At 36.4% G+C, this 16379-nt stretch overlaps 2 protein-coding genes across 3 annotated transcripts; one reads left to right on the forward strand and one right to left on the reverse strand.

Moving 5' to 3' along the window:
* Positions 1 to 4741: 4741 nt before the first annotated feature.
* On the forward strand, positions 4742 to 9528 carry LOC103944332 (protein DETOXIFICATION 21). The gene is made up of 9 exons (XM_009354767.3): positions 4742 to 4902; positions 6144 to 6453; positions 7050 to 7591; positions 7770 to 7856; positions 7946 to 8002; positions 8187 to 8425; positions 8640 to 8758; positions 8974 to 9060; positions 9172 to 9528. The coding sequence occupies exons 2-9, from the start codon at positions 6172 to 6174 to the stop codon at positions 9241 to 9243; spliced, it is 1485 nt and encodes a 494-aa protein (XP_009353042.2). The 5' UTR covers positions 4742 to 4902; positions 6144 to 6171; the 3' UTR covers positions 9244 to 9528.
* Positions 9529 to 9985: 457 nt separating this feature from the next.
* Positions 9986 to 14989, reverse strand: LOC103944331 (ELMO domain-containing protein A). 2 transcript variants are annotated; one of them, XM_048576472.1, is made up of 10 exons: positions 14713 to 14989; positions 14114 to 14269; positions 13903 to 14005; positions 13296 to 13408; positions 12645 to 12713; positions 11946 to 12061; positions 11785 to 11839; positions 10638 to 10758; positions 10335 to 10477; positions 9986 to 10249 (listed from the first exon to the last, which is right to left on the reverse strand). In XM_048576472.1, the coding sequence occupies exons 2-10, from the start codon at positions 14246 to 14248 to the stop codon at positions 10148 to 10150; spliced, it is 957 nt and encodes a 318-aa protein (XP_048432429.1). In that variant the 5' UTR covers positions 14249 to 14269; positions 14713 to 14989; the 3' UTR covers positions 9986 to 10147. The 2 variants fall into 2 exon arrangements, with proteins under 2 accessions (XP_048432429.1, XP_009353040.2); XM_009354765.3 differs by having other exon boundaries at positions 14703 to 14987.
* Positions 14990 to 16379: the final 1390 nt, after the last annotated feature.

Raw genomic sequence — 16379 nt, forward strand, 5'->3', positions numbered from 1 at the left:
AATTTGGTTGAGTATTGAAGAAGTTATGAACGTTTAAAGTTTACCCAGTTTCCGGTGAGTTTTCCAGTTTTCCCCCAGACTAGTCACCTTCCAGACTATTTTCCGGCCATCTTCGGCAACCATTGGGCTTCCAAATAAGTATAATCTTATTCTACACTTTCCTATCTTCATTTTGATATATTATGGGTCGAATTTTGTTAAGAAACGATTGAGTTACAAAGCTTTGAAAATTGCCCAAAATTGTTTTTAATAGAATGACCAAAATCATGGATGGTGGACAATCTCAGGGACCAATTCTATTGATTTTCAATCTCAGGGACCATTTCTATTGATCATGCAAATCTCAGGGACCATTTTGTATAATAACCCTTGACATAATCGTCTTTCTCTCCTCTCTTTTGTTTTTCTTTGAACAACTCATTTTATCCACCCTTCTGCAAGGTTTGGATTGGAATGTACGTTTGGAATTTTAGTCCAAACTATAGTTCATCATCCTCACCTCCAAACCACCACTAGGTAGCATAGTAGTTGATGATGAATTTCAGACCCGTATTTCACACGATACGTTCTATGTTCGATTTATGGCATTGCTGAATTGCACGATATTGGTTAGGAGGAAATTAAAATGCCTCTGTGAGTTTTTCATACTCCTGAAAGAGTGAATTGTCGTGACGAAACTACTAGCTAATCCCTTTTTAGAAAAAGAATAAAATAAAATCATACTCACCTCCGAACTGATTGAGATCATAAACACTAAACACGTAGAATTAATATTTGATTGTTTGATTTATTTGCCTCTTTCACTATAATTAAATTAAATGAGAAATTCTCAAGTACCTAGCTACTTTCTCCACACCAAAAAATTAATAAAATTTAACTATCTGTATATCTACAGGTAGCAGTAGCTATCTCGTGACTGTATTAACAAGTGGTTTGTACGTAACAGATATTGGAGAATCGATTCCCAACACATGAAACGTCTGACTTTCACCATTCTAAATTTTTAATTTTTTTATTTTTTATTGGGTGATCAGCGGGAGGTGGGGTATGCAACATGGTAACTTTCAGGATGTCACTCATTTTAGTATTATTGTCATCCAAACTTGCTTAATTTCAAAGTTTTGATCAGATCTGGTACATGTGAATTGGTAGTACTACTCTAACTAAATAATTTTTTCATGATGTCCTATCTATGTAAAGTTCACTAACTTTTTCTAGTGTCCCTCCACTTGTATTATGACACATAATGTGCCCAATTTTTATTTTTTATCAACGATAATGAAAATTTCTATGTTCATATTTCCACGGTGAGAATGGAAAATATTACAATGCTAGAAGCTAGTTAGTCTTTTTACCAATCAAGGATATAGGAATCCCATTGCAAAGGGAGGACAAATAAGTTGGAAAGGAAAAGAAAAGAGCAACGTGCATAATTACACATGAACGAAGTATTTGATTCTTCGACAAGATGAGGATTTAGGCCATCTCCAACAGATCCGGTCAGATAACTATAAGACTAAAAATAGCTCGAAATAATATGAAAATTGTTTCCAACCGAGGGCTAGGCCAAAGGACTTGTGGGCCTCACCAGGCCAAAACCACCAAATTAGGCCAATGATCTCTAGCCAGCCCGATGAGCCCAACCCACTTTTTTTCTTTTGTTCTTTTGGATGAATTTTTTTTTTTTTAATTCTAATTTTTTCCCAACACCATTTCTCACATACTTTTCATCATTCCATACTATCTTACCTCATTTTATTTCAATTCTTCACATTCTATTCTCTTCCAATAACATTTCCTTTAATTTTTTCAATAATTTTCAAATGGCCACCTGTGACATCCCACATCGCCTAGGGGAGTGATCCTTAAATGTATATTCTCATCCCTACCTAACACGAGGCCTTTTGGAGCTCACTGGCTTTGGGTTCAATGGGAACTCCAAAGTTAAGCGAGTAGCGCGCGAGAGCATTCCCAGGATGGGTGACCCATCGGGAAGTTCTCGTGTGAATTCCCAAAAATAAAACCGTGAGGGAATGGTAAGCCCAAAGCGGACAATATCGTGCTACGGTGGTGGAGCGGGCCCGAGAAGTGATCCGCCCCGGGCCGGGATGTGACATTTGGTATCAGAGCCTAACCCTGGTCGCGAGTGTGCCGACAAGGACGTCGGACCCCTAAGGGGGGTGGATTGTGACATCCCACATCGCCCAGGGGAGTGATCCTTAAATGTATATTCCCATCCCTACCTAACACGAGGCCTTTTGTGAGCTCACTGGCTTCGGGTTCAATGGGAACTCCGAAGTTAAGCGAGTAGTGCGCGAGAGCATTCCCAGGATGTGTGACCCATCGGGAAGTTCTCGTGTGAGTTCCCAAAAACAAAACCGTGAGGGAATGGTAAGCCCAAAGCGGACAATATCGTGCTACGGTGGTGGAGCGGGCCCGGGAAGTGATTCGCCCCGGGCCGGGATGTGACACCACCTCTTTCAATAATCTTCCAATATGTCCGAAAATCTTATTTTAATATGGTAGTTTAATTTAATTAATTATATTAATTCAATTAAAATAATAAATTATGTTTGGCCTATGACCTTTTGGTCCCCTCGGTTGGAGATGGTTTTCTGTCACAAGGCTATGTTTGGCCTATGACACTTTGGCCCTTTCGGTTGGAGATGATATGAAATATAGTTTGACACTGTTCATTAAATATATAATTTTTTAGAATACTATAGGGCTAAAGAGAGTCAGCTGGCCTCATTCGGTTGGAGATGACCTTAGTAGCTGCTTAATCTTTGTTAGTAGGTCTCAATAAGTTATTTTAAGGTAAAGTCCATCGGTGGAGAATTAGGTTTCTGTTTCACTCGCCTGTTTATTTATATATGATTGAGTTTACTGACTGAAATCTTTCAACCAGGTGAGACCTAGACGACCGGTGGATCAACAGTTTTTAACTAGATTAGAAAGAAATTCTTTAGTGATAATAAATTCGTCATTAATTTAAGGACACAATATGTTGAAGAGTGTAAAGTTTCATGTCATGTTTAATTAACTATAGTTTATGCTAATTGGTTTCACTACTTATTGTATCGAACATTTTGTAAACAAAACCCACACTTACGGAATTGCACTAATGATTAAATTGGAGACAACATCAATACTGATTAACATTAGTAGAATGGTATTTTTTTTTCACCTCGACTTAGGAAGAAAAGAAGGAAAGAAATTTCTCACCCCAAGAGCGTTAAGGTGGCAAAGAGCACCAATTGCAGTACAATAATAGAGTTGTAGTTATTTGGTGCACTCTCTAAAGAGCTCGATGGAGCCCGTTTCAAACTCTAAAATTATTAACAAAGAGAAATGTTAAAGTCATTTTTTCAAAAGTAGAACACTCTACGGATTTTTTATTAACTCATATTTTTTATATAAATTTTATAATGTTGGGATAAAAAATAGATGTTAAATTCTGAGCTGACAAAAAATCTATAAAAAAATCTCACTTTTAAAAAAATCCTCTTAATAAATTATGGTACATGAATTTCATAGTCTGAAATATATTTTTTGTAACAATGTTGACAAGTAGTAGACGGCTAAACGTGTATAAAATTTTAACATAATATTGGAGGACTCTTTCGGCCAAACAAATAAGCTTATGCCACCTACCATTCTTTCAAAATTGGCAACCCATTGACATTCTGCCCTACCAATATTTTTTGGATATGTTTAACTTCATTAAAAAGACATTTTGACATTTTAAGTGAACATTCAAATTAATTCCTTTTATTTTTGTTATTCTTTTATATTTTTTGGTCAAAAAGTAACCAACAAATACACTATTTCAGAGGGGATCTTGTACCAGAAGAGAAAAAGGACAAATGAGTTGGAAAAAATAAATAAAAACAAAAACATGACAATGAACTTGGACGAAACAAAACCACGCATGTTTTTTATTACTAGATTTTCAAAAATAGGATATCTTCTATATAATAATACCGATGGTTAGAACATCGAGGTAGAAAAAAAATTGTTTTTTCTACAAATAAGTGCGTTAATAAGTTAAATAATTAATTGTTTGAGATGAGAGGAATCATAGAGATCAAACCGCACTTGATTTTGGATTCAATCTAAATGTGGGTTTGAAGCTATCTAAACCTTAAATTTATGTAATAATTTCCAACACTCTTCTCTTTCTTTAATAATAATAATTTCACAGGTGGTCTAAAAAAGTGTAAAAAGCCTATCTAATTAATGACAGCTCATATTGAATTATAAGCTAATTGCTACATCGAGACCTTTTATTTATTAAAAAAAAAAAAAAAGTCCTCACAGACGTATTAGATTAAACGAGTAAAGTTGAAATCTTTTTACAAGTGACATTCTATCAGAATAATGAAAAGAAGTATCGTCTTTTGCACTATTGTGTTGAGTTCGACTCAACTTCCTAATTAAACATCAAAGTTTCCAACAACCATTCTTCCAAAATTGGTGAACCCATCCCATATTCAAACTCCAGAGTCCAAACTGTCCAAAAAATCAAGTTAGTTGAAAAGTATAATTGCTTTTATATAAAGTAGATAGCCCATGAGGTTTAATCGGACGTGGTAGGTTTCAAACCATTCAAAACATCTCCCGCCGTTCTACTCCTCAACCCCCATCGACGTCGCTCCAATCTTCTTTTTTTTCCTTCTAATTTTGGACTTCCCAGAAAAAAAAATAGACCATATTAATGAGAGCCCATAATTCCAACAAAATAGAGTTGATAGCCAATTATTTTATTCATTCATCAGCTCCATACTCTCTGTAAACATCTCCTCCACACTCTCCATCTCTCTCTCTCTCTCTCTGACTGTTAGTCTTCCAACTCATCCATCGCTTGGGGAGTGTCATTGGGTTAATTTGCAAGCAACTCCGGTATGTTAGTCTCTCTCTCTCTCTCTCTCTTACCATGCTGCAAAGTTTTTGGGTATGATTTTCTAAACATAATTGGTTGGTTGGATGGTATAGATAGGATACCAGGAATATGAAATGATTCATAACCATGGACTGATGAGTGATTGATGTCGTATTAAGCTACTGATAAGTTAGCACTTTAGTTTTTCTATACATATGTATGTATAGATATATAGTTGGTTTTCTGTCGATCTGCATTTTGTTAAGAGTTGAACAGAGCTCGACGTAAAACCCGAGTTCTGGGCGGATGTCTAGTTATTTTAGCAACTGCTTAGTATGGTGATTAAAAAACTTATTACCATTTCAGAAGGGTAGCTAGTCGATTAATTACAAGTAAACGTTCACTAACTTGAGGAACATTGCTGTGAATGGAGGAGTTAGGTGGGTTCAATCTTGACAAGCAATGTACGGCTGTCGTTGCTGTTGACTAGTTGTTACGTGGCATATCTAGCTTCACGATAATTTGCATTTAATTGACCATTCTACCTTTTCTCTCTCTATCTCTCTAACTGATATAGCTCATAATCGTTTAGCTTTACATTTGTTTTTTTTTTATTGTTGGTCATCAATCCTATTTTCCGATTCTGATAGAACAGTTGCCAAGTGAATTCAAGTTTCGTATCCGTAATAGCGCGAAAAAAAAGTATATATCAAATGTCTTTCAATAAAGTATAAGACATCTCACATCTCACTTACTAATGAGTAAATATATTAATATAATCATCTTATTCAATAACATGTGGGAGCGCAAATCTTAGTTTAGTCAAGTTAGTTAAGGTAGTGTACTTCACCCTCTATGTCACGAAACATGCATGGAGTAGTGGTGGTTGTTGTATTTATCATTTGTACGGAAAAAATGTGAAATCATGTGGGCCATTAAGCTCAACATGTCTGTTAACCTCCTTTAATACTAAAACAGAAGTTGAGATTTCACTCTAAAATTAATAGGCTGTAAATGAGTAATCCAACTCCTTATAAGACCTTTAAATGTTTGTAATTCCCCGATGTGGAATTGACACTCTCACCGTTGTTAACCGGCTGTGAGCCTCCAAATTTGGAGACTTGAATATTAGAGACTAGAAACCCAGTCTCCAAAATTTTCTCCTTGTAGTGCAAAAATGAATTAAAATAATTTCCATCAGAATAATATCCAATCTTTTTTCTGAAGGCAATTGTATTTATATTTGGCACTTGCCTTGCAGATCAAGTAACCAGACTCGATCACATCACATGGGAGAAGACATTAGAAGGAGTCTCTTGGTAAAAGAGACAAGTGTCGGGGAAGAAGAGACCAGAGTTATTGATGGCGAAGAGGAATTGTCACTGAAAAGAAGGGTGTGGATTGAAATCAAGACGATGTGGGTGGTGGCTGGCCCTGCTATATTCACCAGAGTTGCGTCTTTCGGAACAAATGTCATCAGTCAAGCGTTTATCGGTCACATTGGCTCTCTGGAGTTAGCGGCTTTTTCACTCGTGTTCACAGTACTTGTCAGGTTCGCAAACGGCATCTTGGTATGTTTATTTTGGCTCCCTTTACTATTTCTTTTATTTGATCTTGTTTTTCACATGTTCTTGGGGACAAATTGCAATCGGCATACCACTCTCAATTTCTTTTCGCTGTTTTTGAACTCCACAGTGAATTAGTTTGAAAGAAGTTGCATTTAAAGCACATAAAGTTTTGTTTAGTGCTAAAATCTTCAGTTTATAGCAGATAAAGTTTTAAAGTTCGTGCTTGTCTCAAAGACTAGTTCAAGATCGTGTTCACTTACTGTTTTTAGTTGTGTTGTTGATGTACTTCAAATGAACGAATTCATAATAATGGCTTCGAAGATCAGCGATTGAGTATTCGTCAAGTTTTCTTTACTTTATGACTTGCATATGATCTATGTACCCCAACTTGTAGCTGAAAAATGTATTACCCCAACTACATTCTGGTTTGTCATCTGTTTTCCAAATTTTAGAGGCAAATGTGAAATAAGCGTTATTTTCTAATGGCTACTGTACCAATTAGTTCACGAAGTTATCTGCTCTACGAAAACTTAACCATAACAGCTAGGCTTTTCCGTGTGATCTGACTGATCGATGTTTCTGAATCTGTTACTCTACAGCTTGGCATGGCAAGTGCGCTGGAAACTCTCTGTGGTCAATCGTATGGTGCAAAACAGTACAACATGCTCGGGATACATCTTCAGAGGTCATGGGTAGTACTGTGTGTAGGCACATTATTCCTCATTCCTCTTTGCGTCTTTACAACCCCCATTTTTGAGGCTTTGGGCCAAGCAGACTATATTTCAAAAGTTGCAGGATATATTTCTCTATGGGTAATCCCTGTGCTTTTTGCCTTTGTTGTATCATTTACCTGCCAAATGTACTTACAAGCGCAGAGCAAAAATATGATCGTTGCATACGTGTCAGCAATTTCAATTGGAATCCACATCTTTCTTTGCTGGCTTTTGAGTGTGAAATTTAAGTTTGGGGTTCCCGGTGTAATGGTGTCGACGATTATATCATATTGGTTACCCAACATGGGTCAGCTTTTGTTTATTCTGTGTGGAGGATGCCCCGAAACATGGACAGGCTTCTCGATGTTAGCTTTTACTGATCTCTGGGATGTCGTCAAGCTTTCTATGTCATCCGGCGTTATGCTTTGGTAAGAATTTCTATTTGTTTCAGCTTTTATTTTGTCCCTTATTCCTTAGGTTTCTTTAAGTGCGCACGTATAAGTTATAAATTTACTGGTTTCGGTCATTGATAGTATCTGCATGGAGGCCTTATGAACTAGGAGCTTTCACATAGACACAAATCACATAACTGATATTCATTTACAGTCTTGAGCTTTGGTACAACACAATCTTGGTCCTTTTAACGGGAAACATGGAAAACGCTGAAGTTTCTATCGATGCCCTATCTATTTGGTAAGTTTTAGAGCCTTCCTCTTCCTTGTGAATCTTAGTCTGTGATCATCCAACTGTTTCCAATGCTAAATTTTCCGACATAATTGCAGCCTCAACGTCGTGGGGTGGGAAATGATGATATCTCTCGGTTTCATGGCTGCAGCAAGGTACTTATTCTCGTTCTTCAGAAAATTGTTCTCTGCAAACGCGCTGAAAATTATATAAGATCTTCATCGGAGCAGTGCCTCACTTTTGAATATACGCTTTGTTTTCTTTGACACATTCTTAGAACTTGGTATGTTTTTATGTAATGTACTGTTGTACTGAAGTGTGCTTGATATCTTTCACTAGTGTACGAGTGTCGAACGAGCTTGGAAGAGGTAGCTCAAAGGCGGCAAAGTTCTCGATTGTAGTTGTTGTGTCGGTATCACTCGCCATTGGATTGGTGCTTTTCGTGCTTTTCTTGTTCTTGAGGAAACAACTTGCATACATTTTCACCAACGATGAGGAAGTAGCTGACATGGTTGCTGAATTGTCTCCCTTGTTGGCCTTCTCCATACTGTTGAACAGCGTTCAACCCGTGCTCTCTGGTACTGTTTCCGTTTCTCTAAAATACGCAATCATATTATTTCGCCTAGATTAGGTAGGTCGATACCATGAAGAAAACAATTTCCTTCTGTGTCTTCAAGTACCAGTTGATTAGTTAACTAAGTATATTTTAATTATCAAGAACATTTCTTGTTTCCGAAGGAACGTCTTATAAATCTTGAAGAGTTCATAACGTAACGAATCTTTCATCGACAGGAGTTGCTCTGGGAGCTGGATGGCAGAAATACGTAGCATATGTGAACCTAGGCTGCTATTACATTATCGGGATTCCTGTTGGAGTTGTGCTTGGTTGGCCTCTAAAAATGCAAGTCAAAGTAAGCTACTCTCTCTATCTTCTTCTCACTCAATCTAATTTTTGTTAGGGTTTGTTTGGGGTCCCCGATACTGGGTTTTGAGACTGCAGTCCGACGCATGTTTTGTGACGTTGAAATGGTTATCGAACGAGCCCCCTACCAAATCACTTCAATAGTCGTGTTTTCTCTTCGATTTGCTCTTTGCAATAACTCATTTTATCATTCCTCTTCTGCAGGGTGTTTGGATTGGAATGTTGTTTGGAACACTTGTCCAAACTATTGTGCTAATGATACTCACCTACAAGACTGATTGGGATAAACAGGTAGAATTAATATTTGATTGTTTTGTATGCATCCTTCACTAAAATTAACATGACATACTGAAGAACCTTTCTTCAGAACCAAGAATCTAAAACATGTATCAACATCTACAGGTAGAAATAGCTCGTGACCGCGTTAGCAGGTGGGGTCAAACAAATAACGGAGAATCGAACCCCGACACATGAAGAAATGTCTGATTTTTGTCGTTCTTCAGTTGTTCTAGGCCCACCACGAGAAAGACGCACAGAAGTAACACTTCTTGCGAGCAGAGGATCTTTTGAGGATTAATTGTGTTATCCATTTTGCCTTTCGTTTTTCTTTGATTCAATCGACTTTCGTTATGAAATTGAAGGACATTAGAGCATTCTTAACGAAGTGGAGTCAAGGACTCTAGATACCGCTAAGCCAAATAGTCATTGGCATTTTTCGGTGGGTAATAAAGCGGCCATTGGCGTTTTTTTGTCGACAAACGATAGATAATTACACTAAATTTTTCTTTGATTCAAACAAGTTTCATTTATGAAACTGGACGTTAGAGCATTCTCAACAAAGTAGAGTCATGGACTCTAGGTACCGCTCAGCCGAATAGTCATTGGCCCCTTTTTTGGTGGTAAAAAAAATGGCCATTGGCATTTTTTTGTCACAAGCAATAGGATAATTACACTAAATTTATTTAAAAAGCGGGAAGCAGTAAGGCGGAACAATAAAATCCCACAAAGGTGAGGCATAGAAAGAAACACATGAAACTTGGACCAAAACAAAGAGGTTCAATCCTCCCAGATGGCTCGAAGCTCCATCATAGCCAAAAATGGCTTCCGAAAGAAAGGGGGAGAAAAAAATGGCCCATCCTCCGACCCAGTTGTGCCGGAGGACAGGGCAAACCATCACGAGACAAGACTTTAACCGAACAGGGCGGGGAACCCGAAATTTACCGACCCCTTCATCAATGAGAAGGGAAATATTAATGTCATAACCTTGATGATGATATGGCACTTGGACGAAAGAAAATTACATATGTAACTTTACTTTTCAGATAGAAATACAGATGGTGAGAGCACTATAGTTAGAAGTTTACAAAAGAGAGAGGGATCATCTTCTCAACAGATTGTATGCTGGTAAATCCTTTACACTGGAGACATCCTCGAGTGCAAGCTCGCGTTCCAACTGAATTGTCGTAGACTTCATAACATCCTGGAAAAAATTAAAAACAGAATCAGAATAAGAAGAATACAGTGCTTTGCATCTTAAATTCGTGAGCGGAGTGACAATCATTTACATTGAAGTCCATATAAGAAGCACGCTTTGCGAGCCATTGAGCATCCATCATCTGGAAGGCTACACAATAAAGGTTGTCAAATGCCATCTCATCTTCTTCAAGCAGTTCGAGAAAACGGATTCCAGCCAGAGTAGTTGGCCTTGCTGCAAGAAAGTATATCTGATTATTTATTTATAAACACAGCATCAGCATTCAGAATTTGATGGAGGAAACAAAGAACTCTTCAGATAAACATGCTAAGCTGATGCATTCTTGTCAAATGGTTAAGATCGTCCATCCTCTCGCTTAAAAATTTAACGGTACCTGATTGAAGATCCAACATTTGTGCCAAGACAAAAGAAATATTGATGCCAGCTACAGCAAAGGGATATTCCCAGTCAGCTCTAGTTCCATCTTGTTTGTGCAACAATCTCTGGAATGATTCCTGTAACAGGATCAAATCAGAAACTCATTAACCCTTTCATGACTTCTGCGGAAACATGGAACAAAATGATAAACTTAATTAAAATAGAAAGTCTTGCACGCTACATTCAAAAGAAAGCAATATTTTGACACCCATACGCATTAAAGCATTGAAAGAACAATCTTTCTATGTATATGCATCATGTAGGCAATAACCTACAAGTTTTGAACATACGAGAGAAATGTAAGACAGAATGTCTTGCAAGCATGATGCTGGGAAACAAAGAAGATAGGCAGCCAGACTAAGAAAGTAAATCTGAAGGGAGTGGTATTATTTCAGTTATAAGGTATAACAATAAGAAAAATCAGCATCTCCTTTGAGCACTTAACCCAACAATCCCAGCATCAAAAACCAAAAGCATTCCTCTCATGTAATAGAATGAACTCAAACCCTTCTTTTCTTTGACGCGAAGATAATGAAGGGTACTAATTCACCAAAATATAAAAAAGTGCAAGACTTCCAGTTTATCAAAGGGCTGGCATCCAAAATAGCACCAATATCTGCATTGATAACACTGCTACAAATGTGGGACACTGAAACTCTACCCTTGCTACAACATTTGTCGATATTTTGTAACTTTGAGCACTGAATCTACTGATATCTCAGACAAGGCCGATACTTTCATCCTTATCACAGAGACTTTCTCTAAAAGTCAAAGCACTGAGGAAAATTTCCAACTTCTGAACCATTAATATTTGTGAAACCCAAAATTTCAAATGCAGCAAGGATTCTCCACTCAGCCTTGCAATGAAAGTTTATTTGTGTAGTAATCAGTGTTCATTGTAAATCATAAAAATTTTGATGGCTCAAGCTTAATAAATTAAAGGTTTAAAAAGAAAACACGGGATAAATCTTGAAGTAACAGGAAAATATATCAAGGGCATACAATTTTTTTATCTACTATTGAGAGATTTATTTGCTAAAATGAAATAGAACCTACCAGCCTATTATAATTGAAAAAATAAATTAAGTTAGAAGGAGACAAACCGGATACTGCTGAGCAAAAAAGATAAGATTCTCCAATGATATAAATCCCCCACCTCTGCAAATAAAGTTTGAAATTTCTCATTATCATTTTCTTTCACAAAGGAAATATGAAACAAAAATATGTGACATCACGATACTTTCATCTCGTTTAAACTACACACCTAAAATCTGTTGAAGGGTCTGAACCTTGCCAGCCCATCTGTTTCCAAAGCTCTGATTTAAGAGGTGGGAGCTCCTTATCCGGATAAGCCAGCCTCCATAACTGTAAGAGTGCATCCTGCAATTAACAAACTCAATTTGTGTTTAAAATTGAAACAACAAAACTAAATTGATTAATTCAATGTCCAGTAATAGTACAAACAACTCTTCTATTTTTTTTTTTTAAATAACTTGGACATTGTTTATCACCATAATCAATTTTCAGTCCAGAAAAATCAACTATGAGAAGTTTGTAAAGTTTTAAAACCTGCATGGCTGCATCCAAAATTTCCATTAAACTCACAGGAGGAGGTTATCCTAAGGTACAATATAAAGAATATATAGAATAGTATCATTACAAAAACAATGTTCATTATTTTCCCAATTTCTTCATGGCGACTGCATCCAGAATTTGTATGAAAAGAATACCCGGGATGCATGCACATCTTGGGACAGGACTAAAGTTAAACAAACCATCTTACTGTAAATACTTACATTTGTCTGAACAAAGAGCACAAGTTAAGACATTTTGGCCATGAAGTCAACCAAAATAAAAGAAAATAATGATAATAATAACCCACAGTAAGTGTGATACAGTAGTACTAGTAACACAAAACAGAAAAATGATCAAAATGCTGTGAAATGGGAAAAAAAAGACATACTTGATGCTCCACACGAGAACCATCAAAGGGTACTTGAAGCCTTTGTCGTAGATATCTGAGTCTTGCTTCCTAGAGGGCACAAACACCCATACAAGTGAACCTCATATTCAAAAAATATATATTATACAATATATACACTTCCGTGATGCAAAAACAGTATAAATCATTGTCATTCCATTGTTTCAAACATCAATATAAAGGACATGTTCCCGCAACAACTAAAAATCAAATTGGAGGGTCAAGATCAAAGAAGAGATCTACTAGAAGGAATTACACCATCCTCCAAGCCCAGAATCAAAACAAAATGAAAAGCCAAATAAGAAACTACCAGCTTGCAAAGCAATTGGAAACCGGCTTCTAACAACAGATTGTAATTTTCATCACAAACCCACCCATTAGCGATGAAGTATTCTACAGTCCTTACTCTGACCCCCAAGAGTTAGTAAGCCAAAGTTATCTTTCACAGTTCCAAATTCATAAACTTAAATTTTAAACCACCTCACACTCCTTGAAAATATAAGATGATAGAGATCTTTTAAATGAGACCACACCCCTTGACTATAACCCAAGAGAAAGAAAAAAAATATAATAAAGGTAAAGACATTTCATTTCTCAAAGGTTATAAAGATCATATCATTTCATTGGACATACTTGCAGAGGACTAAGGGGAGGAGCAAACAACTTAGCGCTTTCTCCATTTTGTGTAGTTGAAGAGAAGGTCAAAAGCCGACCAATAAGTGATCCAGATCCAAGAACAATATTTGCTACAAAAGAGAAAACCAGAAAAATTAAGTTCCAAAACAAAAAATATATTTCCACTGTATAAAATACAGAACAAAATTCACATAGTATGAACTGTAAAATGATCACGATCTGAAATATGCAGAATCAGCTGTGTCTTATCAAGTTTAACTATATCGAACTCCTCAACAGAATTTTGAATGATCCTCAGGGTACTTTAACTCGTCCAATGAAAATATTGCCAACCTTTAGGACATTTCAGTAACTTAACACTTGAAATTCAATGAAATCATAGAATGACTGACCAGGAATCATATCACTTAATTAAATGGTTGCTTATCACGTGGGTACCTTTCTAAGAATGATTCCATATTTTGAAACTTCATAGTTGCTGTTTATTTGGTTAGATCATGTTCTAAAAATCTAGCTGTATAATGCCCCATCACTTATGGGCAAAGTTGAGAAAAGCTTTCCAGTAAAACGGTAAAGTCTTATTGACAACAAAAATCATGAATACCTAACCACCGTGCCCACTGCGCAATCAACTGAGAAAACAGAAGGGTCCAATGGAGGTGTTCCTTTCTCCGCTCGTCATCCCAGATCTCTTCAAGCGTCGTTTCCTGTGGTGCATCCCAGAAAGATATCAATCACAAAAGGCCAAAAATAACTATTACGGAAAAAAATTAAAAATCCTATCCTCCATTTAAATGAACAAATAAAAGCCTCACCACTGCACGCCTATCTGAATAATTTCCCAGTAGAGGCACATTAAGTTCATCTGACTCCGAGGTCTCCAAATGCTCTATCTTTTTCCCATCAACATCCCCATGATGAAGCCTTTTCCTCAAAGTTGCCGACGCCATTGCACTTCGTATATAATCAGACTGCATTTCCAAACAAATCATCTCATCAGTCGCGTTGTTACAAGCCAAATGCAGCATCTTTCACACACTGGCAAACAACCCAATACCAGATTCTCTCCAAACTTCCATTAAAGCTAACAACTTTCCACCCAATCGAAAACCAAATCACAAACCCGTAAGCACATACATCCCAACCACTAAATAAGTGCAATTTCAGACTAATCCACTACTGCATACAGTCCCAGAGCTACTGAGAGTCTGAGATACACCCACAATTTCAATTCCATAAACCCTAACACTGAAAAAACTCGGACTCAGTTCGGAATATCAAATGGGTTTGTGTCATCTTCCAATTCAGCGCCATAAATCAAGTTTACATTAGCAAAAAGGAAGAAAGACCAACAAATCAAAAGTTGAAGAAGAAGGAGAAGACAGAGGATTGCTGACGCCTCACCTTACGTTACCTATGGCTTCCGCAGACGACCCAAAACTGAATAGCCTTTCGTTCTTCAGTGATTTTTGTGCTGACAATCAAATCGAATAGCTTGCTCTTCTGTATGTGACTTTATTCTTCAACCAAAATTCTGAAAAATCGAAAAATTGTATATCTATCGATTCTGCGTATGTGTGCGTTTATTCAGAGTATCGTATTGGTGAAGACGACTTTCTGAATCCGGAGTTTGACGCCAATTCAATGCGAGCACAGCCGAGGTGACGTGCCCATAACGTTTTAAAGCTTGCAGCTTTTTTTTTTTTTTTTTTTTTTGTTCTTTCTTTTTTTGTTCTTACTTGTTCATAAGTAATCGTGTTTATCTTAGATTTGATTTTCAGAACTCTTATTTTAATGTTCAGAAGTAATCGTGTTTATCTTAGATTAGATTATTTGATTTTAATCTCAACTATTTAATTTCTCGATAAATTAAGTGAAGGTTAAGGATTTAGCTTATGATTGTCTGAAATGATGATTGTATTAAATACATGTTAGTATTGTATTCAATTTCAAATGTTGAAAGTTTGAAAGAATTGAATTTTTTTAGAAATTGGATGCAGTTACTAATTCATGATCTAGCATGCATAGAACGAAAACTCATTTTCGATTCTACGACAATTTGTAAGAAAGCCTTTCATTTGCTCATCTTCGGTAGACTAATTTTAAATTTTATTCTTGTTTACATGCCCATGCATTCGGACAATCTTTCGCTATACACGAAAAGTAATTAGTTTTAGTGTGGATAGCATCACCCTTAGTGTTATTATTCCACTTATATTATAACGTATGAGTATTTAAAAATGGAGTGTATAACATTGTCGCCTACGTATACATAACACATAGAATAGTTCGTTTGGAAGTACTGTTTAAAATATCTGAAAACGCTTTTGGTGAAATTGACATTGGGTTCGAAAAACAATTTAAGTGCTTTTTGGAAGAAGTACCAAATATATGTTTCTTGCAGGAAGCAGTTAAAAGTGTTTTTCTATGATCCACTTGGATTTTTACTGATGATTAGTTTCAAAAATATTTTTACCAAAAACGTTTTCAGTCATTTTAAAAGCACTTGTAAACGAGCTCCAATCACCTGGTCTCCCATATTACTCCATTATGTTTTGTTCAAAGAAAATCAATAGCAAGACGATTTCCCAACAAAATGAAGTGTGTGGGTGCCAATGGCCAACCTAGTTGGGATGTACACATCTTATAGTGATGCACTCTTACTACCTAATTTATCTTACAAATGTGATATGTTTTCAGATTGGATACCACAAGTCCTTAATTTCTTTATATTTCTAAAAGAAAAAATTATAGCATCAGTCCTTCAACTTTAATTAAATATCTCTTAACTACAAATTCATGACCATTAGTCCCTTAACTCATAAACACGTGCAAATATGGTCATTTTCGTCAATTCCGTCAAAATAACTTATGTTGGAAGGACCATTGTTACAATTGGGTTAAAATTGAGAGATCATTGCTTCAATTGGGTTAAAGTTAAGGGACAATTTCTCCAATTAGGTTAAAGTTAACGGACTATTGCTACAATTTTTTTTACATTTGGTTTTCCATATTCGCCCATTTATTCAGCCTGCGTGGCATGTAACTTATTTGGACGAAAATTCTAACGGAGTTGACGAA

The sequence above is a fragment of a genome, unplaced genomic scaffold (genome assembly GCF_019419815.1).
Source record: "Pyrus x bretschneideri cultivar Hongxiangsu unplaced genomic scaffold, Pyrus_bretschneideri_v1 Contig9, whole genome shotgun sequence".
In the NCBI taxonomy this organism is placed as follows: domain Eukaryota; kingdom Viridiplantae; phylum Streptophyta; class Magnoliopsida; order Rosales; family Rosaceae; genus Pyrus; species Pyrus x bretschneideri.

Bases quoted from the DNA above. Each gene is read 5' to 3' on its own strand.
- LOC103944332 (XM_009354767.3), top strand. From the start codon at position 6,172: ATGGGAGAAGACATTAGAAGGAGTCTCTTGGTAAAAGAGACAAGTGTC. The intron at 6,454-7,049 runs GTATGTTTATTT...GTTACTCTACAG, and splicing joins GGTTCGCAAACGGCATCTTG to CTTGGCATGGCAAGTGCGCT. The intron at 8,759-8,973 runs GTAAGCTACTCT...CCTCTTCTGCAG, and splicing joins CTCTAAAAATGCAAGTCAAA to GGTGTTTGGATTGGAATGTT.
- LOC103944331 (XM_048576472.1), bottom strand. From the start codon at position 14,248: ATGGCGTCGGCAACTTTGAGGAAAAGGCTTCATCATGGGGATGTTGAT. The intron at 13,409-13,902 runs GTATTCATGATT...TCTCTTTTGTAG, and splicing joins GCAGTGGGCACGGTGGTTAG to CAAATATTGTTCTTGGATCT. The intron at 11,840-11,945 runs GTGTGTAGTTTA...CTTTATTTGCAG, and splicing joins GACCCTTCAACAGATTTTAG to AGGTGGGGGATTTATATCAT.